This window comes from Anser anser (genome assembly GCF_964211835.1).
Source record: "Anser anser genome assembly, chromosome: 2".
Lineage (NCBI taxonomy): Eukaryota > Metazoa > Chordata > Aves > Anseriformes > Anatidae > Anser > Anser anser.
Genome location: NC_139721.1, coordinates 95,993,039 through 96,017,992, shown reverse-complemented (window position 1 = coordinate 96,017,992; position 24,954 = coordinate 95,993,039). Strand labels below are relative to the sequence as shown.

The window sequence follows — 24,954 nt, the reverse complement described above, 5'->3', positions numbered from 1 at the left end:
CTTCCTCAGGAGAATTTGAAATAACTATATCTGGTGTAAAAAAAGAGCTAAAAATTTCATTTTTTCTAAAGCTGTAATAAACACTTCACCACTTTTTTGGATAGAACAACAGTTTTTGAACGAGTGCCTATAAAACCCCAGTGATCCCAAATCAAAGCATTTGATACTAAGCTTCCAAAAACAAATGGAAACATTAAAGGAAGCAACGCTCCAGGAAGCAGTCTTTCACGGAAAAAGATTAGCGCAAAAGACTAGTGACAGGCTAGACCACTATATTACTGAAAAGCTACAGGCCAAATCAGTACTGCCTAAAAATTCAGTGCTTTCTGACTTACCAATTAGAACTCCACTCATTATTCCCGGAATCCCTTGAATTTCTGTTACATTATTGAGACTAAAGTAGTCATCACACGTAGCATTATGTAAAGAGCTACTGCAGAAGAGGCGCCACAAGGTTGTAGTCTTTGTTTCATTATTGCTTTCAGTAAATTTGGCACAGATATCAAAGCTGCGTTTTGACAACGTACGGTTTCCAAGAAGACAGATGCTACCAAAAACAAACAAACAAAAAAAAACCACCATGATCCTTCAGCATAGTGTTGTGCATTAAAATATATTTGTCCATTAAATTTCCTCAGAAATACATTATTTACAATACCCGTGTAATGGGCTATACAACATCTACTAAAACAGTATATAGTCTCTCCACATAAAACCGTCATCAATAATCTTTAAAACACCAAACAAACATTTCAACTTTAAGGCAGCTATTTCACTTCCTGATTTTTTCTTTGGAGGATACAATCAATTTAAGTAGCTTGGCCACCAAATAACAGGAGTGAACAAATCATGATCTCTGTAAGAAAGAAATGAAATGTAGTAATTGGAATATTTAATACAATGACAAGCCTGACAAAGGAAAACTATAAGAAAAATTAAGCAACTGCCATGCATTTTCCAGCAAACAAATATTTTATGTTAAAAGGTAGGAAATAAGACAGGACTATCAATCAGCAAGATCTAAGAACACTGAACTCCTAGTTCAAATACAAGTATCGTGTATGTTCTACACAGAAATCAGTTAAAGCACTTAGAAAACTCAGAATGGTTTGCAAAAAGCAAATAGCTAACAAAGAACATCAAACATCTGGGAACAATCTGTTGATAAGTCTTTGTTAAGCAACACAAAAAATGTTCTGGAAATATCTCCTCCAGGCTTGTTTAATAAAGTGATACATAAAAATACAGAGAAATTGTCAGAACAGCCAGGGATCAGGTTAGGAAAGCTGAAGTCTTATTAGAATTAAATTTGGCCAGGGACATTAAGGGCAACAAGAAAGGCTTCTATAGGTATACCAGTGATAAAAGGAGGACTAGGGAAATTGTGGGCCATCTCCAGAAGGAAGAACTGGAGAACTGGTTACCCTGAATACGGAGAAGGCTGAGGCACTCAACAACTTTTTGCCTCTGTCTTCACCAGCAAGAAGCTCTAGCCTTATAGCCCAAGTCCCAGGAGGCAAAGGCAGGCACTGGGAGAATGAAGAACCATCCACAGTAGCAGAAGATCAGGTTCAAGACCACCTAAGGAACCTGAAGGTGCACAAGTCCATAGGACTTAATGCGATGCATCCAAGGGTCCTGAGGGAACTGGTGGATGAAGTTGCTAAGCCACTACCATCATATTCGAGAAGCTGTGGCACTCTGGTGAAGTTCCGCGTGACTGGAAGACAGGAAACAACCACCATTTTAAAAAACGGATGAAAGGAAGACCTGACAGGACAGTCAGTCTCACTTCTGTGCCTGCCAAGACCATGGGGGCAGATCTTCCTGGAAACTATGCTAAGGCACATGGAAAACAAGGAGGTGACTGATGACAGCCAACATGGCTTCACTAAGGGCAGATCATGCCTTACAAATTTGGTGGCCTTCTATGACAGGGTTACAGCACTGGTGGATAAGGGAAGAGCAACTGGTATCACCTAGCTGGACTCATGCAGAACATTTGACACTGTCTGGCATGATATTCTTGTCTCCAAACTGGAGAGACATGGATTTGACAGACAGACCACTCAACGGTTAAGGAATTGGCTGGATGGTTGCACTCAAAAAGTCAGTCAATAGCTCAGTGTCCAAGTGGAGACAGTAACCAGTGGTGTTTCTCAGGGGTCAGTATTGGGACTGGCTCTCTTTAACAACTTTGTCCCTGACGTGGACAGTAGGATTGAGTGCACCATCAGCAGATCACCAAGTTGTGTGATGTGGTCACCGTGCTGGAGGGAAGGAATGCCATCCAGAGGGACCTAGACAAGTTTGACAGGTGGGCCCATGTGAACATCAGAAGTTCATCAAGGCTGAGTGCAAGGGCCTGCACCTGGGTCAGGGTAATCCCCAGCACAAATACAAGCTGGGTGGAGAATGGATTGAAAACAGCTCTGAGGAGAAGGACCTGGGGGGGGTGTTGGTTGATGAGAAGGCAATGTGTACTTGCAGGTCAGAAATCCCACCTGCATCAAAAAGCCTGGGCTGCATCAAAATAAGCATGGTCAGCAGATGGAAGGAAGTGATTCTCCTTTTCTCTGCTCTTGTGAGACCCTACCTAGAGTACTGTATTCAGCTCTGGGGCCCCCAGTATAAGAAGGACATGGATGTATTGGAGCAAGTTCAGAGGAGGGCAACAAAGATCATCAAAGGGCTGGAACACCTCTTCTATGAGGACAGGCTGATGGAGTTGGGGTTATCAGAAGGCTCTGGGAAGGTCTTCCAGTACCTACAAGGGGCCTAGAAGAAAGCAGGAAATTGTATCAGCAATTGTATTAATAGGAAAAGAAATAATGGTTTTAAACTAAAACAGCGTAGATTTAGATTAGATATTAGGAATAAGTTAGTTACTCAGCAAGTAGAACAGGTGATCCAGAAAAGTTGTGGATGCCCCATCCCTGGAAGTGTTGAAGGCCAGGCTGGATGGGGCTTTGAGCAACCTGGTCTAGTGGAAGGTGTCCCTGCTTGTGGCAGAGAGCTTGGAACTAGATGATCTTTAGGATCCCTTCCAACCCAAACCATTCCATGATTCTATAACATCTGTAAAGACGGAAAGAGGAGCATCAAGTGAAGCATTCATGTTAGTCAGATAAGCAAAAGTACACATGTAGTACACATTCATACTTTTGAAGGAGCTCAGGAAGCTAGTAACAAACAGTAAAAACATAATATTTGCCATTAGAACAAGCAAAAAGCATACTAAGTGACAGAATATTTACTTAGTGTAACATCCTGTTTCTGATAGCAGTCAAGAGTAGATGCCTTGTGAAGGGTATAAGAACAAGAGAAGCTTACAGGACACTAGTACAGCTTCAAGGTATGGCATCACTTGGAAGTCAAGCAGATTTCATAGAGAGCCTGCTGCTAAAAAGGATGATTTTGCCATTTTACTCTTTTTGCTTGCTATGGTATTTGATGAACTATTTAACTTATGGAAACTTCTTCCAGTTTGATTTAGCTGGAAGATCACGATGTAAATTAATGACATACACTATTTCAGCATCTGCACCATGGCTAAACCTAACAGAGACGAAGTGAGGTGATGGATAGCTAAGTGAAAGAGGAATCTGGTAAGCTGTCCAAATGTTAACAAGAGAAGCTAGAAAGAATTATTTTTTTTTTCCAAACCAATGCTAACTTGCTGCATGATGGTGAGTTTGGTGACCTGCTCACCATGAGATCAGCTTTAACATAATATGAAACCATGCTTGAGTTTCTTATTTTAAGGCAGACTCACCAAAATGTGAACAATTGCATTTATAGGAAGAAAATTTTTTTTTTTAAACAGTAATATATCACAGTAGCAGTTCCCAGTTCCCAGAAAACCAGGAACAGGTTTTACCTCTTACAAAGACCTGTTCCCAGGTCTTTTCAGTGCTACATATCTACATGATCCCTCTTTTACCTATATAGACGAACAAAAGATTTAAATATTTTCCCACTGGAAGTTCCAGTTTTTTAGAAATTCATGTTTACTTCAGAAAAGTGCCAATTTTGAACATACCTTTATTTTTCAATAGAAAAGTAAGTATCATTTTACAGTACAAAAATACTGCTTTAACGTTCAGTTTATGAAGCAACCATCAACACTTCAGAGTACTACAGAATCCAGAACAATCATACAGCACAAGATCAGTTCTGCATAATAGATGGCAATTCACTACAGTAGTTCCCAGGCTCTTCCACTAATTTGTTAATGGTACCATTGTTTACCCTCCATGCAGGAACAAATGCACAAAAATGTAACTTGCATACTGATAACTGGACACCAGAAAAAATTCTTAGCAAGCTGGCGATGTACAAAGTAAGGATGTTGAGGAGCAATATGCCACATGTGACAACAAAGCTAGATTTTAGTAACAAAAAGGTAGAAAAGTCTTCATATAAAGCAAATGAAATTAACGCTGCAAACCTTCTATTTTGAGTAGGGTGAAATGGAAGCTTTGAAAATTTCATTATCATGACGAAGTTTAAAAGTATATTACCTATGGTTCATAGTTACATTTCTTTGAAGGTTTTATTTTATCCTGTAGATTTAAGTTTTTCATTCATTAGATAAAACAGCTATATTTACTGTCAGCAAGACCATCTTCATGTTTAAGTGTGAATGGAATAATGGCCAGTAACATTAAGTACCAAAGAACTTTTTCCAGAGTATCATGTCTGGTGAACAAAGATTCAAATACGTAGTTCAGACAAGCAAACACATAAGTGCCTAATAAACATATGAATAATAATAATAAACTTATGAACATAAACATAAGAAACCTACCACTGAGGTCAATTGACATACATTTTTTTAAAATAATAACCTATACTACTTAATAACATCACTTACGGAAAGTCAGGTGGGTCAAAAGCAGTCTTAATAACTCCAGCATATATGGCAATGATGGATAAAATCACACAGGCAAGGAAGACCAGTGCAAGTTTGTTAACATACTTGACTCCCACAAAAACTACTACAGCCATCAGAATGATAATACATGTTCCATAAACTCTCATGTTATTCAGCATAGCCTCTGTTTCTTCACCACCGTCTTCTGCTTTAAATATAGCAGCACTTGGAGAAATGTAAGTCTGCAGGAAATATGACAAATTATCATACATATTTTATTACTTCACAAACAAGTTCTATCAGATGACAAAAGTGTTTATCAAAGAGCAGAAACAATTATCTCACTTGATCTGGTATAATGAAATTGCAAAAAATTATTTTCAAGATTTTTACTAGTACAGAGACATTGTAGCAGACTCAATTTTAACATACAATGAGTTTTTAACTATATGCCCCTCCTCCTTTTTAACCCTATCTATTATATAGATTACTTTGAAGACCTGCATGTACTCAAAGTGACATTATCAGCTAACTGTAAAGTTGAATAATCAGTGACCTATGTAAGGGAAAAAGGAATGGGGGTGGGGATAAGAGGATAAAACCGAGTGTATACGCTGAGAAAGAGGTACTGCTTTTGATCCAGCTTTTCTGCTAAGAACTTCTGCCTCTCATAAATTTGTGTCTCTGCCAGACAAGAAAACACAAAAAGGAATGGAGGAGGAGGAGCGGCATAACAAACATTTTTCAATACGACGGGTACAGATTCCATACAGAACCTATACTGTAGCCTAGTCTGATTGCTTTTCTTTCTCTTCTAATACCTTTACTTTGGATTTTTTTTGCTAAGTCTTACCAAAATTAGCATAGCTTTTTTTGCAGCTATGTATGTGCAGCACAGACACAATTTGTGGGACCATTTTTATTTAGAATGCATTAAGAAAAGGTGACAACAAATATTGTATCTGGTACAAATTAGTAAAGGTCAGTTACTGAACTGTTTTGTTCCCAATTTAAGTGGGAAAAAACGGACATCAGTCTTTAACGTGTTTATGTATCGCTGATCAAAGTTTGTTGAACTTCTTCAAATAATCATAAGTATAGTACGAATATTGACATACAAGAAACATAGCATCAAAGCATTCAAAAACAAACTAGAATACAGTTTAGGCCTTATTATAACTTATGATTACTGAGTAATGTCTAAATACAGTAATCTCCCACAGTAGCCTGAATACAGCCACGAGACTTAATAGTACTTACCAACAAAATTTCAATGGTACCAAGAATGTACATTGCTCCTGCGAAGGTTGTACCCAAGTAGAAACAAAGTCCCACTGCTCCACCAAACTCTGGTCCTAAGGATCTCGAAATCATGTAGTAAGAACCTCCAGCTGTGAATTTAACCAAAAAGGTTCCAACCTTTCAGATTAGTAATGGCAATAGAGAACAAAAAAAATGAGTAACTCAATCAACCTAGATACATATTTGGGAAAACTGCATGAACCTCCACTGAAGTGTTCATACCAAACCTGTATTTTTTTTAAAAAAAAAGCTGAAACTGGCAAATACAGATGTTCACACTTTTTTCCTTTATTACACAAATAATTCAACATATATCAAATAGCAGCAATAGAATTCTTGCTGCGCTTTACTATTCTCTTCACTGATCCCTATTGATAGTCAGTCGTCAAGATGATAGCTCTGGTGCTGGCTCAGTCCACAGTGCAGTGGTTGATCATGACAGTCAGGGCTGTATAACCACCAGCACAACCAAGAAAAGGCAACAGATGATGTCTGCAGGGGACTCTTCTGAGAGGTACAAAGGCACCCATTTAATGACCTGACCCACTCTCAAGAGGTTTGTTGCCTACCAGGGGGGTCACATTAGTGACATTGTCAAGAGATTACCAACCCTTGCACAGCCTGCAGACTACTATCCACTGCTGTCATTCAATGTGGGCATCAGTGACACTGTCAAGAGCATCCAGAGTGTTTCACGAAGGACTACAGAACCCTTGGAGCATCTGTAAGAGTCTCTGGAACAAAGGTGGCTTTCTCTTCAACCCTACCTGTCAAAAGGTAAAAAAATTACCGCGGTTGCAGGACTGGTGTTATGGTCTAAAAAGCCAAATTGTTGGCCATGTGACCCTTGGAGACACCTGGTCTACTGGGGACTGGCAGGGTCCAACTGTTGGAGAGTTTCTAAAATATATCAGTATAAAGTATATTTAAAGCTTATCAGTGATAAAAGGAGGACTAGGGAAATTGTGGGCCATCTCCAGAAGGAAGAACTGGAGAACTGGTTACCCTGAATACGGAGAAGGCTGAGGCACTCAACAACTTTTTGCCTCTGTCTTCACCAGCAAGAAGCTCTAGCCTTATAGCCCAAGTCCCAGGAGGCAAAGGCAGGCACTGGGAGAATGAAGAACCATCCACAGTAGCAGAAGATCAGGTTCAAGACCACCTAAGGAACCTGAAGGTGCACAAGTCCATAGGACTTAATGCGATGCATCCAAGGGTCCTGAGGGAACTGGTGGATGAAGTTGCTAAGCCACTACCATCATATTCGAGAAGCTGTGGCACTCTGGTGAAGTTCCGCGTGACTGGAAGACAGGAAACAACCACCATTTTAAAAAACAGATGAAAGGAAGACCTGACAGGACAGTCAGTCTCACTTCTGTGCCTGCCAAGACCATGGGGGCAGATCTTCCTGGAAACTATGCTAAGGCACATGGAAAACAAGGAGGTGACTGATGACAGCCAACATGGCTTCACTAAGGGCAGATCATGCCTTACAAATTTGGTGGCCTTCTATGACAGGGTTACAGCACTGGTGGATAAGGGAAGAGCAACTGGTATCATCTAGCTGGACTCATGCAAAACATTTGACACTGTCTGGCATGATATTCTTGTCTCCAAACTGGAGAGACATGGATTTGACGGACCACTCAACGGTTAAGGAATTGGCTGGATGGTTGCACTCAAAAGAGTTGCAGTCAATAGCTCTACATCCAGGTTGGGACCAGGGATGATGGTGGTGGCAGTGCTTTAATAGCTGTGTGCTACTGTTGCACCAGGTGGCCAGGCACCTGTACACCAAGGATAAAGGTAGTATTCTGCAGCATCTGGATAGGACTGTCCTGAGCTGCTGCAGCGATCACCTTGAGGTCCCAGGGAGAAGGATTTCTACAAGGCTTATAATGGAGACTGTTACGACAGCTTTCTTCTGGAGCTGCAAAAATATCTTCCAAATAATTCGATGTCTGGTCACCACCTACTGCACCAAATGATACATATCTAAAAGCAGAAGTTATGACCTGTAAGTTTTACAAGCCTTGCATAATGGATGTAAAAATAGGGCAGAAAAATTATGACTGATATGCTTCAGCTGAGAAGATACAGCAGCAGGTCTGCAAGTACTCACTGATGGAAGAGCTTGGCTTTTCAGTACTTGACATGAGGGTTTACCACATCTTCTGACAGCTATGAGACTCAAAATCAGCACTATGAAATGAGCTTGACAAAGGAAACAGTAAAGGATGGCATTTCAAAGTTTTTCTACAATGGGTATTGCTTGAGAAAGATGTGATCACTGCCAGCATTCAGAAGATGGAAAAAATTTTGAGGTGATTTGAGGGCCAGAAACAACTTTTATGCAAGCTCATTACCGTTTGTTTACAAAGTTTCATGTCAGGCAACAACCATGCACTTCAGCGATGACACCTTGGCAGAGAAGAGGGGAGTGCCCAAAGGACTGTTATCAGGTGGAGACATACTTTAATATAATAATATTCATAAATAATTAATTCTACATAGAATTGAAAATTTGAGGTCTCTAAGGAAGGGCTTTTCCAAATTTTATGCACTTCACAAAAAGGCATACTCTAAGAGGCAACACAGTCAGATCTCAATAAAAGTAGAAAATTTGGAGCAGGACAATTTATGGAAAAGCAGCCGTTGCACGAACACAGGAGCACCTGAACAGAAATGTTATACCCCAACTGGAAAAAGTTTTGTCACCTGCCAGTGGAGATCAAGGAAAGCACAAATGTAGAAGTCCAAATGATAGATTTTGTTCGTGTGTTTCGTAGCAACAAAACAGATGAGGGCTACGTTTATGACCTGTAAAATTTGATTACTGTACTTCAAAATATTTTGGATAACTAAATTCTTTGTTACGGTTTTTACTGGGGGCCAAAGATAACTAAGAGCAACAACATGATGAATTTCTGCACTTGTAATGCTGCATATCTGGGTTTGTATTGTTCTACTATATTTTATTTGTCTTTGTACTTTTGGTAGAAGGGTTTAACTTTCTACAGTCTCACTCACGAAAATAACTGGTTGTTAATTGGGTAGTACAAAAGGGTGAAGACCCTTGAGATAAACAGGACAGGTAAATTAGTAGGATGAAGTGTATATGGTTGGCTTAAATCCAAGGAGTACTGTTGTACAATAAGCAGGGATTGTGCTACTACCCATAACAACTTTAGCTTAGATAACATTTGCTCACTTAGCCTTGATACTGGGCCATATCTCCATTAACAGGTTTTTAGAAAATAGACTGAAAACTGTGAAGTACAGGACTGATGTCCTCAGTACACTGCCCTCTTGCATTTACTGTATTTGAATAACCGGAGTTAACCTTATTTTGAGAGAAATCCCATTTAGATTCAGACATCTAACCTGGGAACCAGCGTACCGAGAAGTGCTTTTCCATATAATGGGGTGATATTGTTCTTCTAACGCTGGTGTGGGTGCTTCCCCTCTTGGTGGTTATCCATAGCCAGATGTTCATTGCAGACCAGCTGCAATGTAATTTGTATTGAGATGCTACAAAAATGCTAGACTAAAATGTGGTAACAGGTTTAAACTGTACAACTGCTACAGAAACTATTTGCTTCTGAGAAACAGTAAAAAATTTAGACATTCTAGGAACTAATTCAGTATAGGAGATTAAGTCAAAATGTTAATGGAGCTTATGATGCTGTGACTAAGGGAAATGTTTCACTCCTTTGTTCTGAAGGCCATTCTCCAAAAAACAGTGCTTTTAAAAGCAAGTTAATTGAATGGGGAGATGACGAATTTTGAGTAAGCATGTAGGGATTTCCTCAAGCTGCTTGCCACTTGAATTTCTGCAAGAAGCATTTCAGATTTCCTCTGCCATGGAGCACCAACTGGAAGCAAAGAGCAACACAGATGAAGGACCCCTTGCTGCAAAGATCCAGTTCAGTCCAGCAGCAACCAGACAAACCTCCAAAGGTTTTGATGAAGTCATGGTCTGTGAACCTGGGCTAAAGCTTTTTTTTTTTTTTAATTAACACACAGGCAAAAGCGTATGATTTGAAAATTATCACAGGAAAAATTAAGATTTTCATATGGAATACTTGAGATTGGGATGATGGTGTGTCTCCTCTGTATGTTGTGTATGTGGCTTTCCTAATGTGCATATATGTTGTGACTTGTGTATAGCTGACTAGAGTGAGATATATAAAGTAAGCTTTTAATGCTTTAAGCAAGCCCTATAAGTAAAACTTTTTAGAATGGATTTGGTCATTAGAAATATACATCTTCTAAGTATGGACTTAATGTGACATTGTGGCCTTCCTGCTTTCTCTGTATGATGTTCAGCAATACGCACTCAGAATCACAGAATCATTTATGTTGGAAAAGACCACTAAGATCACCTAGTCCAACCTCTGACCTAACGCTAATAAGTCCTCCACTAAACCATATCACTAAGCTCTACATCTAAACGTCTTTTTAAAGACCTCCAGGTGGTGACTCAACCACTTCCCTGGGCAGCCCATTCCAATGCCTAACAACCCTTTCAGTAAAGAAGTTCTTCCTAACATCCAACCTAAACCTCCCCTGGCACAACTCTAGCCCATTCCCCCTCGTCCTGTCACCAGGCACGTGGGAGAATAGACCAATCCCCACCTCTCTACAGCCTCCTTTAAGGTACCTATAGAGAGCAATAAGTTTGCCCCTGAGCCTCCTCTTCTCCAGGCTGAACAACCCCAGCTCCCTCAGCTGCTCCTCGTAAGACTTGTTCTCCAGACCCCTCACCAGCTTCATTGCCCTTCTCTGGACTCTCTCGAGCACCTCGATGTCCTTCTTGCAGTGAGGGGCCCAAAACTGAACACAGTACTCGAGGTGCGGCCTCACCAGAGCCGAGTACAGGGGAAAAATCACTTCCCTAGTCCTGCTGGCCACACTGTTTCTGATCCCAGCCAGGATGCTGTTGGCCTTCTTGGCCACCTGGGCACACTGCTGGCTCATATTTATCTGACTATCAACCAGTACTCCCAGGTCCTTCTCTGCCAGGCAGCTTTCCAACCACTCATCTCCCAGCCTGTAGCTCTGCTTGGGGTTGTTGCGCCCCAGGTGCAGGACCCGGCACTTGGCCTTGTTGAACTTCATACAGTTGGCCTCAGCCCATCAGTCCAGCCTATCCAGATCCTCCTGCAAAGCCTTCCTACCCTCGAGCAGATCGACACACGCACCTAACTTGGTGTTGTCTGCAAACTTACTGAGGGTGTACTTGATCCCCTCACCCAGGTCATCAATGAAGATATTAAAGAGAACTGGCCCTAGTACTGAGCCCTGGGGGACTCCACTAGTGACCGGCCTCCAACTGGATTTAACTCCTTTCACCACGACTCTTTGGGGCCAGCTATCCAGGCGGTTTTTAACCCAACAAAGCGTATGCCAGCCCAAAACACGAGCAGCCAGTCAAGGTAGACCACATCCACAGCCTTTCCCTCATCCACTAAGCATGTCACTTTGTCATAGGAGATCAGGTTCGTCAAGGAGGACCTGCCTTTCATAAACCCATGCTGACTAGGGCTGATCACCTGGTTGTCCTGCAAGTGCCACATGATGACACTCAAGATAGTCTGCTCCATGAGCTTCCCTGGCACTGACGTCAAACTAACAGGCCCATAGTTCCCTGGGTCTACCCTCTGACCCTTCTTGTAGATGGGTGTTACGTTTGCTAGCCGCCAGTCAACTGGGACCTCCCCTGATAGCCAGGACTGCCGATAAATGATGGAAAGCAGCTTGGCCAGTTCTTCCGCCCGTTCTCTCAGTACCCTCGGGTGGATCCCATCCGGCCCCATTGACTTGCGTACATCTAAGTGCTGTAGCAGGTCGCCAACCATTTCCTCATGGATTGTGAGGGCCACGTTCTGCTCCCCATCCCCTTCCACCAGCTCAGGGTACTAGGTATCCCGACAACAACTGGTCTTGCAGCTAAAGACTGAGGCAAAGAAGGCATTAAGCACCTCACCCTTTTCCTCATCTCTCGTCACTAAGTTTCTCCCTGCATCCAGTAAAGGATGGAGATTCTCCTCAGTCCTCCTTTTTGTGTTAATGTATTCATAAAAACATTTTCTGTTATCTTTAACAGCAGTAGCCAGACTGAGCTCCAGATGAGCTTTGGCCTTTCTAATTTTGTCCCTGCACAGCTTTACAACATCCTTATAGTCCTCCTGAGTGGCCCGCCCTCTTTTCCAAAGGGCATAAACTCTTTTTTTTTTCCCTAAGCTCTAGCCACAACCCTCCGTACAGCCAGGCCAGTGTTCTTCCGCACCAGCTTGTCTTTGGGCACATAGGGACAGACCACTCCTGAGCCATTAAGATTTCTTTCCTGAGGAGTGCCCAGCCTTCCTGGTCTCCTCCACCCTTCAGAACTGCCTCCCAAGGGACTCTCCCAACCAGTGTCCTGAACAGCTCAAAGTCTGCCCTCTGGAAGTCCAAGACAGCAGCTTAACTGAACCCCCCTCCTGACTTTGCCAAGAATAGAGAACTCTACCATTTCATGGTCACTCTGCCCAAAACGGCTCCCGACCACCACATCTCCCACCAGTCCTTCCCTGTTTGTGAACAGAAGGCCCAGCGGGGCACCTCCCCTGGTAGGCTCTCTAACCAGCTGCGTCAGGAAACTATTTTCCACACTCTCCAGAAATCTCCTAAACTGCTTCCTCTGAGCTGTATTGTATTTCCAGCATATGTCTGTGAATTTGAAATCCCCCACGAGAACAAGTGCTGGCGATTTTGCAACTTTTGCCAGCCACCTGTAGAACTCCTCTGTGTATACATCATCTGTGTATACATCTTTGCAAGTTCTCAATTTAGCATCTGTTTCCTATGTCAGAGAAAAACAGTATTTGTGCAAGTGTTTGAAATAAAAGCTGAAGTTTTAATTAAAAAAAAGTTTACCTGCTAGTCAAACTGAGGTGCAAAAAGGAATTGCACAGGCAGTGGAAGCAGGTACATGTGGCTTAAGAAGAGTACAGCGATGCTGTCCAGATGTGCAGAGATGGGATCAGGAAACCCCAAGCACAACAGGGCTTGGCAAGGGATACAAATTAAAACAAGAAGGGATTCCATAGGTACATTAGTCAGAAAAGAAAGGCCATGAAGAATGTACCACCTCTTGACAAATGAGAAGGGAGAACTAGTAACAACAAACATGGAGAAGGCTGAGACAAAGAAGCTGTTGAGTACCTCAGTCTTAACTGCCAGTCAGGCTTCCCACATCTCTTGAATCCTGAATCTCTAGACAATGGCTATGTGAGCAAAGTCCCTCCCACCATAAGCAAAGCGCAGGTTCAAGACCACCTGATAAAACTGAACAGATTTAAGTCCATGGGGTCCAATGACATGCCTCCCAGGATCCTGAGGGAATTGGCTGATATAGTTGTCAGGCCACTCTCCAACATATTTGAAAAGTCCTGGCAGTCAGGCAAAGTCCCCGGTGACTGGAAAAAAAAGAATCATCACTCCCATTTTTATAAAGGTTCAGAAGGAGGACCTGTGGAATTACAGACCAGTGAGCCCCACCTCTGTGCCTAGCAAGATCATGAAGCAGATCCTGCTGGAAACAGCGTCAAGGCACATCCAAGACAAGGTGGTGATCTGAGACAGCCAGCATGGCTTCACCAAGGGCAAATTGTACCTGACCAATCTGGTGCCTTCTGTGAAGGAGTGACTGTATCAGCTGACAAGGGAAGACCAACCCACGTCATCTACCTGGACTTATGTAAGGCCTTCAACACATGACATCCTGATCTCCAAATTGGAGAAAGATGGATTTGAAGGGTAGACCATTCAGTGGGTAAGGAATTGACTCGATGGCCACACCCAGAGAGTAGTGGTCAATGGCTCTATTTCCAGGTGGAGGCCGGCAATGAAATGCTGTCCCTCTGGGGTCTGTCTTGGGACTGGTACTGGTTAATATCCTTATCAATGACACAGACAGTGGGATCAAGTGCACCCTCAGCAAGTTTGCAGATGACACCAAGCTGAGCCATAGTTGATACAACAGGAGGAAGGGATGCCATTCAAATGGACCTGACAAGCTTGAGAAGTGGGCACATGTGAAACTAATGAGGTTCAACAAGTCCAAGTGCAAGGTGCTGCACCTGCATTGGGGCAATCCCAGACAGGAGTACAGACTGGGTGAAGAACTCATTGAGAGCAGCCCTACAGAGACATACTTTGGGGTTCTGGTGGACAAAATGCTTGGCATGAGCCAGCAGTATGCACTCGCAGCCCAGGCGACCAACTGCATCCTGGGCTGCATCTAAAGAGGAGTGGCCAGCAGACTGGGGGGGGGGATTGTCCCCCTCTACTCTGCCGTTGTGAGGCCCCACTTGGAGTACTGCAACCAGGTCTAGGGCCCCCAGCCCAAAAAAGTCATATGTCTGTTACAGTGGGTCCAGAGGAGGGCTACAAAGTTGATCAGAAGGTTGGAGTACCTCCCCTACAGACAAAGGTTGAGTGAGGTGGGGATGTTCAGCCTGGAGAAGAGAAGACTCCAGGGAGACCTCATTGCAGCCTTTCAATAGGTAAATGGAGCTTATAAAAAAGGTTACATGAACTTTTTACTCAGGCAGATAATGATAGAACAGGGAGGAATGGTTTTAAACTAAAAGATGAGAGGTTTAGATATTAAGGAGAAATTCTTCACTAAGAGGATGGTGAGGCACTGGAACAGGTTGCCCAGAGAAGTTGTGGATGCCCCATCCCTGGAAGTGTTCAGTGCCAGGTTAGATGGGGCTTTGAGCAACCTGGTCTAGTGGGAGGTCTGCCTGCCCATGTCAGGAGGGTTGGAAGTAGATGATCTTTAAAAGGTCCCTTCTGACCCAAGCCATTCTACGATTCTATTTTATGATCGTGTTCCTCATGGATCAGTACTGGCACCAGTACCATTTAACATCTTTGTCAGTGACATGGACAGTGGGATTGTGCGTACCCTCAGCAAGTTTGCAGATGACACCAAGCTGTGTGGTGTGGTTGCCATACTGGAAGAAAGAGATGCCATCCAGATGAAACTAGGTTTGACAGGTGGCCCCCATGAACGTTGTGAAGTTCACCAAGACCAAGTGCAAGGACCTGCACCTGAGTCAGGGCAATCCCATGCACAAATACAGGCTTGGTGGAGAAAGTATTGAGAGCAGCTCTGAGGAGAAGGATTTGTGGTGTTGGTTGAGCTGGCTTTGTGTACTTACAGCCCAGAAAGCCAACCATATGGCTAGGCTGCATGAAGACTAACATGACCAGCAGGTTGAGGGAGGTGATTTGTCCTCTCTACTCTGCTCTACAATTCTGTGATTCCTGTGAGACCCCACCTAGAGTACTGAGTTCAGCTCTGGGGGCCCAACATAGGAAGGACATGGACCTCTGGAGCCCTTCTGCTATGAAATCAGGCTGAGGGAGTTGGGGTTGTTTAGACTGTTCTCCAGTCTGACAGGTCTGGGGAGAACTTACAGCAGCCTTCCAGTACTTAAAAGGGGCCTACAAGAAGACAGGGAAAGACTCTTTATCAGGGATCGTAGCGATAGGACAAGGAGTAATGGTTTTAAACTAAAAGAGGGTAGTTTTAGATTAGATACTAGGAATTCTTCACTATGAAGGTGGTGAGGCAGTGGCACAGGTTATCCAGAGAAATTGTGGATGCCCCATCCCTGGAATTGTTTAAGGCCACATTGGACAGGGCTTTGAGCAACCTGGTTTTGTGGGAGATGTCCCTGCCCACTGACAGTAATAAGGAAAAAACATTTGCAAAGCAGCATATTGATTTGCAATATTAAACAATTCTTTACCTGCAAGATATCTCTTAAAAAACAACCAGCCAAAAAAAAAAACCCTCAAGCTTCAAAGAATTAGGAAAAAATGGTAAAAGTTGACAGGACACTTTAAAAAAGGTTTATGCAACTAAGCTCTTGAAATTCATTGCTGACATACCTCATTCCTGCTTCCTTCCGTTAGCCCCAGTTTCCATTCTTTCCCTAAGGAGGGAGTGTACCTATACAGATAACTATTATCTTAGGCTTGTTAATAACCAGCAAGATGCTAGAAGTGGAGGCCTAAATCTATTAACCTTAGAAAACGTTTGTAAAAGGTCTCTCCTCTGATATAGTAGATGTCATCCTAGCATCAAGTTTTTGGTGAACACTCAGACAAGCTTAGGAAAAAAGTTACAAACAACCCTGTATTTTAATCAAATTTCTCCTTATGAGGAGAAATTACTTCTTTACATCAGAATCCAATGAGAAGTTTTGCTAAAAATGCATACATTTAGGGAAGCAAGACTGGTATCCCAAAAAAAAAAACAAATAGAGAAATGAAAATGCCCAGTGGGAATAGCAGTACTTCTTCATGGCAGATAACATTTTAAAACAAAACATAAGATGGAGAATTAATTCATTCAAAAAAGCAGATTCTTTGTTTACAGTTTTTAAACATTTCCATCCATAATGTTTTTAAAGCAAGGTTCCTTACCACCTAAGATTTTGTATTCTAAAACATTTACCAATGAAGCAAGATTACTGGAAGTCTGGTACAACCACTGGAGAATAACATTGGAAGTTCATAAGTTAATTTACCAATTAATGCTCAATAAAACCAGAAGGGATAGTGTGGCAACTATCTAATCAAGCCTACAATATACTTCAGACTATCCTTGAATGAAGCAAGATACTTTTTTCCAGAGTTAGAGCTCTTCCAAAGGGAAGGAAAGAGGAAGCTGAATATTAACGATGTTCACCAAAAACAAACCTTTCTCCTCCTCCCCCCAGAAGTGAACAATACATTAATTTTCAGTTATGTATGCACTGATACAGATGTTGAGATAGATGCATTGCTAATAAAAATTTTGCTTTTTGATTTACAAACCAACAAAATCACTGAAAATGAAGAGAAAAAAACAGAAATGAAGACAAGGCTAGTGTAAGAACTACGAACACTCAGAAATGAAACAATCTTTTCAATAAAGTTTAAAAATACATGGGAAAGGGCAGAAGATTTTACTTACCTGGAAGGTAATTAGGATAACTACATCATAAAACATAAGTCCTTTAAAAAAAACTTACTGTATTTATATTTTACATACTATAGTGCATCTGAGAAATACAATTATTCTAGATTCTGCACAAATTGTAGTGTTTAATTTTACCCAACAATTTATTCATCAGTTCTGGAACCCCTTACTAAACCAGAGAACCTCTGCAAGTGAGGATTAATTTATTTAAAATATGTATATAAAGCTTAAAACATAATTGTTACGTATACTGTTTAGAGTTCATAATGTTAATTGGAAATACCAGTATTCAGACATGTCGATAACTGAGAAGGATTAGAAGAGCTATAAAAGCTAGCTAACTTTGTGTCTAAATGTCTTTTCATAATTGAAGAGGAACAAGTTTGTCTATTAAATTGATCCTGAAAAGGTTAAAGGTGACGATCGTAACCCAGAATGCCTAGAAAGATTTCTGCCAGCAGACTGGCTGTTAGGCTGCTATGCTTGCAGAAAACAATATAACTAGTTCCAATATACAGAAAATTAATCATTTAGAAAAGTAATCAAGTAATCTGTGCAACTTCAGGCCAAAAAAAAAGAGAGAAGCCTTATTTTTAAAGAGATCTGCTTTACCTTTATACAAATCTCCTTTAGCTCAAATTATATCTTGTCTTTTATTCAAACAATCTAATAATTGATGACAAAAATTCCATCTCGCCTTAAGTCATATAAATCATTACAAGAAAATAGACACTTGACATAAAACTCCAAACATTACTTCTCATTCCAGCTTTGACCACTCATCATCTGACCATTCATTATTTAAGATAAAACTGTTGATTACCTGGAACGACACCATTTGTTGCTATTGCACTCATTGAAATTGCAGTTAGCATAGTCTGTGGATAATGAAATAAAGAAAAATTTTTAAATTGAAAGTTTTTGGAAGACAGGACAAGACAAAATGATCTAAGTGTAATTAAGAATGTATTTATTTTTTAATAAAATGTTACAACAACCAAAAGCAGTCACATCTTTGGTTAGGGATTTCCATGTAAATTGAGTACTAAATTAACTAAATCTTCCAGTAGAAGATTTAGATGCTTCAGACAGCCTTCAGATAGATTGGAAGAGTACAGCCCACTGAATGTACTTAAAATAAGAGATGTTTTCATTCCAATTAAATAGCATTAACCAACTGGTCAAGGATCATTGCTACGACAATATCATCTACTAGTGGTTTTACATCCCACAAAATGAATTTATGAACATGATACTAGTAGTTTATGTTTCAGTTGTTCTGAAGTAGTGAAAAATGAAACCGTTCAGGACTCAATATATATCATTAAATGTTTGCTAAAAGCTGATTCAATAAAAATTCATAAAATACCTCAAGCTAAAACTTACTGTGTTTGGCTCAGAGAAAACCCCATACAGGCTGAAATGATGTGACATTCAGTGCATATATTTAAATATAATAGAAGATATTGTCATCTCAACCCATTCCATATCTCTCAATTGCACTGATATTTAAATTTCACAGAGATATTTAACTTTTATAGAGAAATCTTGCTCTACTTATTTATACACAAGAAGGCAGCAGCGTTCTGGTAACAGAGTAAGTAAACTAATAATAAAGAAAAAAGTTTAGCTTACACAGGCACAACACATGAACACGATGATGAAAGACTCGAGAACTCCAGCTGTTCCTACAATCCATGTCAAACGTAGGAACAGAATGACTCCTAAGATGTTTTGCAAGCAGGGCAGGTACACACCAATAAAAGTGCCCATTCGTGGAACCTGGAAACATAGACCATAAATCCCTTTGCACTAAACAAAGTCCATAAGTACTTTCTCCTTCAAACACTTAACACAAGTACTCCATGAACAAACACCAAATACGATTGAGTGGTAGCTTCAGAATTTCCAGCTTCACAAACATTCACATATTAGTTGTTCAGAAAGATTCCTGAAAAGACAGAATTATTTGTGATAGCAAAACCTACTTTTCCTTAGGAATTAGGATGAAATCTTCATAAATCTTCTCTATCTCTTGGTTACAAAATGTCACACAACTTCTTCTAAAATACCAGTTACAGGCTACTGGTGAGAGAATTTACTGGCATTATCAAAATACTGAATATACTCAGTAAAAAGTTGATCACTAATTGGCCTGCATCTAGCCCACAAAATTTTAGACGTTTTTATTTTTTGTAAGTTGAAAACAGCAAAAAAAAAAAATACGAGAGAAGATGATATAACAAGACCAGAAGAAATACAGACCTGACTACATTTTATTTTTGCAAGAGTTGTAAGAACTGCTGTTACATAGACACTTTGTTGAAGTCAGGCCTTTTCTGTTGAAGTACTCAACTTTGAAGCAGTACACAGTAGGTCTCCAGATAAAGAAGTTAGTCTTAAATCAAATCTCAGGCTGTGATAAAAGCAGTCAATTCAGATTAGCAAGCAAGCGTTGCACTAAGTTTCCAAGTACTTAAAAGGACACAATGTCACTCAGACTATAACCAATATGATTTTAAAAAGTTAATGTCTATGTGCAACATCAGTGTTACTATCTCAATTATCATGGAATTATAGAATTGTTAATGTTGAAAGGGACCTCTGGTCAAATGCCACCTAAGACAGGTTGCCCAGGACCACATACAGACAGCTTTTATAGACAGCTTTTCAGGATCTGCCAAGAGGGACACCCCACAACCACTCTGGGAGACCTGCACAGTAACGAAGTGCTTCTTGATGTTTAGATAGAACCTCGTGTCCTAGTTTGTGACCACTGCCTCCTGTCCTGGCACTGAACACCACTGAAAATAGCATGGCTCTATCTTCATTGCGTCCTCCCTTCAGGTTTTTATATATGTTGATGAGATCCCTCCTAAGCTTCCTCTTCTCCAAGCTGAACACTTCCAACGCTCACTGCCTCTCCTCATAGGAGAGCTGCTCCAATTCCATATTATGCTGCTCTGCCAGGCTACTACTTAATTATCATGTAATTTCAAGCACTAAAGTAGAAGAAAAAAATAAAAAACCACCACACGTACAAATCACACTTTCAAGCCACTATTTGGTGGAATACAAGTAAGTACACTGTTCATTTGGCCAGTCACTTCCAGACGGACTAACACTGTGCTGCATTAACAAAACTGCAGCAGTGGGCTGGAGGACTAGGATCACACTAAGAACAGCGTGAATTATCAGTATTGGTTCTCATATGTCTAACTACACCTTCAAATGAAAAGAAAAATGCAGAAGAAACAAAAACAGACAAATGAAGAACAGCAAAAAGCTAAAGCTGGACTTTATTCCATGCCATTGCTCACTATTCCAGTATCAAATTCCTGTACCTGTCAAGTCTTAATGCAAACCGTTCTAGTGCAAATATTCAGGCATCATACTATGAAACTCTCCTCCAGTCAAAGAAGTTCCAGGTACAGCCTTATTTTCAAACACCTTCTGATGTCTTCTGCAATGTGCTAATTTCCTTCTATTCCTTCAGTGTATTCCTCTATGACTTCAGTGGCAGGGAGGCATACTGAGAGGACCTGGAAAGGCCAGCTGATAAATACATGGCTGAGAGGCTGGCCATTGCAAGAATTTATGTATTTTTTGATTGTGGAAAGGTTTACTTGGCACCTGGCCTGATGGCTGCTGATGGGTCCCACCTGTCTCAAAAGGGGAAATGGATCCTAGCCCAGGAGTTGGCAAGGCTCATTGAGAGGCCTTTAAACTAGGTACAAAGGGGGACAAGGAAGAAATGAGGCTCGAGAGAAGTGAGTCTGGGGTAGCAATGCTGGGGCTGGGGGTTGGAGCGGTGGTGCAACTGAAGTGCATTTACACCAATGCATGCAGCATGGGCAACAAACAGGAGGAGCTGGAAGCCATCGTGCAGCAGGCAAACTATGACCTCGTGGGACCACTCCCGTGACTGCAGCGCCATGATGGGTGGCCATAAGCTCTTCAAAAGGGACAGGCAACAAAGGAGGGGCAATGGCATGTTTATATTAGAGAGTGTTTCGATGTTGTTTTCGATGTTGTAGAGCTCAGAGTTGGGAATGATAAGGTACAGTCCCTATGGGTTAGGATCAGTGGGAAGGCCAACAAGGCAAACATCCTGCTGGGGGTCTGTTATAGACCACCAAACCAGAATGAGGAGACGGATGAGGCATTCTACAAGCAGCTGGTAGAAGTCAAGCAATCACCAGCTTTTATTCTCACAGGGGACTTCAACTTCCCAGACATATGCTGGAAATACAATACAGCCCTGAGGAAGCAGTCTAGGAGGCTCCTGGAGTGTGTGGAAGATAGCTTCCTGACTCAGCTGGTTAGTGAGCCTACCAGGGGGGTGTCCCACTAGACCTGCTGTTCACACAGAAGGACTGGTGGGAGGTGTGGTGGTTGGGAGCTGTCTTGGGCAGAGCCACCATGCAATGGTCTATTATTAGTGAAGCTGGTGGGGGGGGCAGCATATGTCAATAAAACTTCTACCTTGGACTTCCGGAGGGCAGACTTTGAATTGTCCAGGACACTGATAGGGAGGGTCCCTCAGGAGTCAGTCCTGAAGTGCAAAGGGGTCCAGGAAGGATGGATGGCCCTCAAGAAGGAAGTCTTCAAGGTACAAGATCAGGCTGTTCCCTCTGTGCCATAAGATGAGCTGGCGGGGAAGATGACTGGCTTGGCTTAACAGGGAACTTTTACTGAGTGTCTGGGAGAAAAAGAGTTTGTGTCCAGTGGAAGAAGGGACAGGCAGCTCAGGGAGAGTAGAAGAAAGTTGCCAGCATATGCAGAGAAAAAAATTCAGAAAGGCTAAAGCCCAGCACAAGCTCAGCCTGGCCACTATGGTTAAGGATAACAAAAAAGGTTTTTATATTAACAGAAAGAGGAGAGCCAAGGAGAATCTCCATCCTTTGCTGGATGCGGAGGGGGAAGAGGGGGGGAGGGACATGACTGATGAGGATAAGGAAAGGGCTGAGGTTCTTAATGCGTTCTTTACATCTGTCTTTACCAGTCAGGGTACTCAAGAGCGTCCTGAACTGGAAGCTTGGGACAGGGAGCAGAAGAAACCCCCTGCAGTTCAGGTGGAAACAGAGACCTGTTGCTCCACCAGGACTGTCAGAAGTCCATGGGACCAGATGGGATCCACCTGAGGGTGCTGAGGAAGTTGGCAGATGTTCAAACACCACTTCCTCCAAGCTCAAGATCAGTGATTCCTTACAAGAAAGAAGTTGAGCAAGGGGGGCAGGAGACCTGCGTGGATGGGTAAGGAGCTCTTGGGAAAACTTAAACAGAAGAAGAAAGCATACATGATGTGGAGGAATGGACAGACCACTTGGGTGGAATATAAGAACATTGCCAGAGGTACAATTGGGAAGGCCAAGGGCTGGTTAGAATTAAATTTAGCAAAAGACATCAAGGACAACAAGAAGGACTTCTTCAAATACATCAGCAGCAAGAGACTAAGGAAAATGTGGGTGTACTGCTAAATGAGGTGGGTGACTTAGTGACAGCAGATATAGAGAAGGCAGAGTTACTGAATGCCGCCTTTGCTTCAGTCTACACTGCTAAGTCTAGCTCCCACACACTACAAAGACTGGAAAAGAGAGAAAACATGGAGAGAGGAAGACTTTCCCCTGGTTGAAGAGGATTCAGTTAGAGTTTAGACAAGCTAGACACCCACAAATCTATGGGCTCTGATCGAATGCACCCGAGGGTGCTGAAGGAGTTGGCAAATGTAATTGCCAAGCTGCTTTCCATCATCTATCAGCAGTCATGGCCATTTGGAGAGGTCCTGGATGGCTGGAGACTTGCTAATGTGACACCCATCTATAAGAAGGGTTGTAAGGAGGACCTGGGGAACTACAGGCCTATCAGCCTGACCTCAGTGCCAGGAAAGGCAATGGAACAGGTCATCTTGAATGCACACAGCATGTGGGGGACAACCAAGGGATCAGGCCCAGTCAGCACAGGTTCGTGAAAGGCAAGTCCTGCCTGACCAACCTCATTGCCCTCTATGACCGGGTGACCTGCCTGGTGGATGAGGGAAAGGCTGTTGATGTAGTCTACCTAGACTACAGCACGGCCTTTGACATCGTCTCCCACAGTATTCTCCTGCAGAAGCTGGCAGCCCATGGTGTGGATAGGTACACCCTTTGCTGGGTTAAAAACTGGTTGGACAGCTGGGCCCAGAGAGTGGTGGTGAATGGAGTGAAATCTAGCTGGTCACCAGTCACGGGTCGTGTTCCTCAGGAGTCGATGTTGGGGCCCACCCTCTTCAATATCTTTATTGATGATTTGGTTGAGGGAATTGAGTGTGCCCTCAGTAAGTTTGCAGATGACACCAAGCTGGGGGGAAGTGTCGATCCTCCAGAGGGTAGGTAGGCCCTGCAGAGGGACCTGGACAGGATGGGTCGATGGGCAGAGGCCAATGGGACATGTTCAACACATCTAAGTGCCGGGTCCTGCACTTTGGCCACAACTACCCCACGCAGCACTACAGGCTTGGGGCAGAGTGGCTGGAAAGCTTTGCAGAGGAAAAGGATCTGGGGATGTTGGTTGACACTCACCTGAACATGAGCCGGCCGTGTGCCCAGGTGGCCAAGAAGGACAACAGCATCCTGTTTTGTATCAGGAATAGCGTAGCCAGCAGGACCAGGAAGGTGATCGTACCCCTGTACTCTGCTCTGGTGAGGCCACAACTCGAGTACTGTGTTCAGTTTTGGGCCCCTCACTAGAAGGAAGACATCAAGGTCCTGGAACGTGTCCAGAGAAGGGCTATGAAGCTGGTGAAGGGTCTGGAGCACAAGTCCCATGAGGAGTGGCTGAGGGAATTGGGCTTGTTTAGTCTGAAGAAGAGGAGGCTCAAGGGAGACCTTATTGCTCTCTACAACTACCTGAAAGGAAGGTGTGGGGAGCTGGGGGTCAGCCTCTTCTTGCAGATAACTAGAGACAGGACTAGAGGGAATGGCCTCAAGTTGCACCAGGGGAGGTTCAGGTTGGAAATTAGGAGACATTTCTTCACAGAAAGAGTAGTCAGGCATTGGAACGGGTTGTCCAGGGAGGTGGGGAGTCACCATCCCTGGGGATGTTCAAGGAAAGATTGGATGTGTTGCTTAGGAACATGGTTTAGTGGGTGACATCGGTACTAAGGGGATGGTTGGACCAGATGATCTTAGAGGTCTTTTCCAACTCAATGATTCTATAATTATATGATTCTATTCATTCTTATCCACTTCTACTTCTTCCTCCATAGCTCAGAATAAAAAAAAATAAGACAAAATAATCAGTAGCAGCACACCCACTCCTACTGAAAGACAAATAATTTCCAGTACTCTTTTTCCTATATCTACCCTGAGTTTTCATTCTGTGGTTCATTCTCCAAGCCCTGCCAGTTCCACCTCATCATCTCTCGTCAAATAGAAGATTTTGTGATTTGTCAAGCTGCATGTTTTTGATCCAGCCTTTCTCCTTCTGAACCGATCCCTCTGCGAACGGTTGGAAGCAATCTAACATCTTATTGCAGATTGACTAGGTTGCATATACTGCTTTCCTAGAGGTCTAGATAGGGATTTTGGGTGTCCAGCAGACAATCCTCAGAGATTTTAGCTGTTATCTTTGAGCAAATATGTTTAGAAATGTGTTAGAGAGCCCTTCCCTCCTCTGAACATGGAAAATATAGAACTACTCAGAAAACAAAACTGCTGCCATATTAACAGAGTTTTCAAGTTTTCCTTCAATTTCAACCTGAGATAAAAAA

The 24,954-nt window shown here is 42.3% G+C and overlaps 1 protein-coding gene and 1 pseudogene across 17 annotated transcripts in view; one reads left to right on the top strand and one right to left on the bottom strand.

Moving 5' to 3' along the window:
- Positions 1–24,954, bottom strand: part of LOC310895043 (solute carrier family 12 member 7-like) — a 78,896-nt gene that overhangs the window by 37,745 nt on the left and 16,197 nt on the right. For all 16 annotated transcript variants that reach the window (XM_083825821.1, XM_083825822.1, XM_083825818.1 and 13 more), the window contains 5 exons: positions 18,840–18,986; positions 18,028–18,082; positions 6,137–6,267; positions 4,877–5,118; positions 336–547 (listed from right to left, as the gene is read on the bottom strand). In XM_083825821.1, coding sequence (XP_083681947.1) covers positions 336–547; positions 4,877–5,118; positions 6,137–6,267; positions 18,028–18,082; positions 18,840–18,986 — 787 coding nt within the window. The remainder of the gene's footprint in view (positions 1–335; positions 548–4,876; positions 5,119–6,136; positions 6,268–18,027; positions 18,083–18,839; positions 18,987–24,954) is intronic.
- LOC310894066 (inositol polyphosphate multikinase-like) lies at positions 6,830–18,021 on the top strand (annotated as a pseudogene). The gene is made up of 3 exons: positions 6,830–6,902; positions 7,240–7,463; positions 7,921–18,021. The product of its transcript is annotated as an inositol polyphosphate multikinase-like (transcript).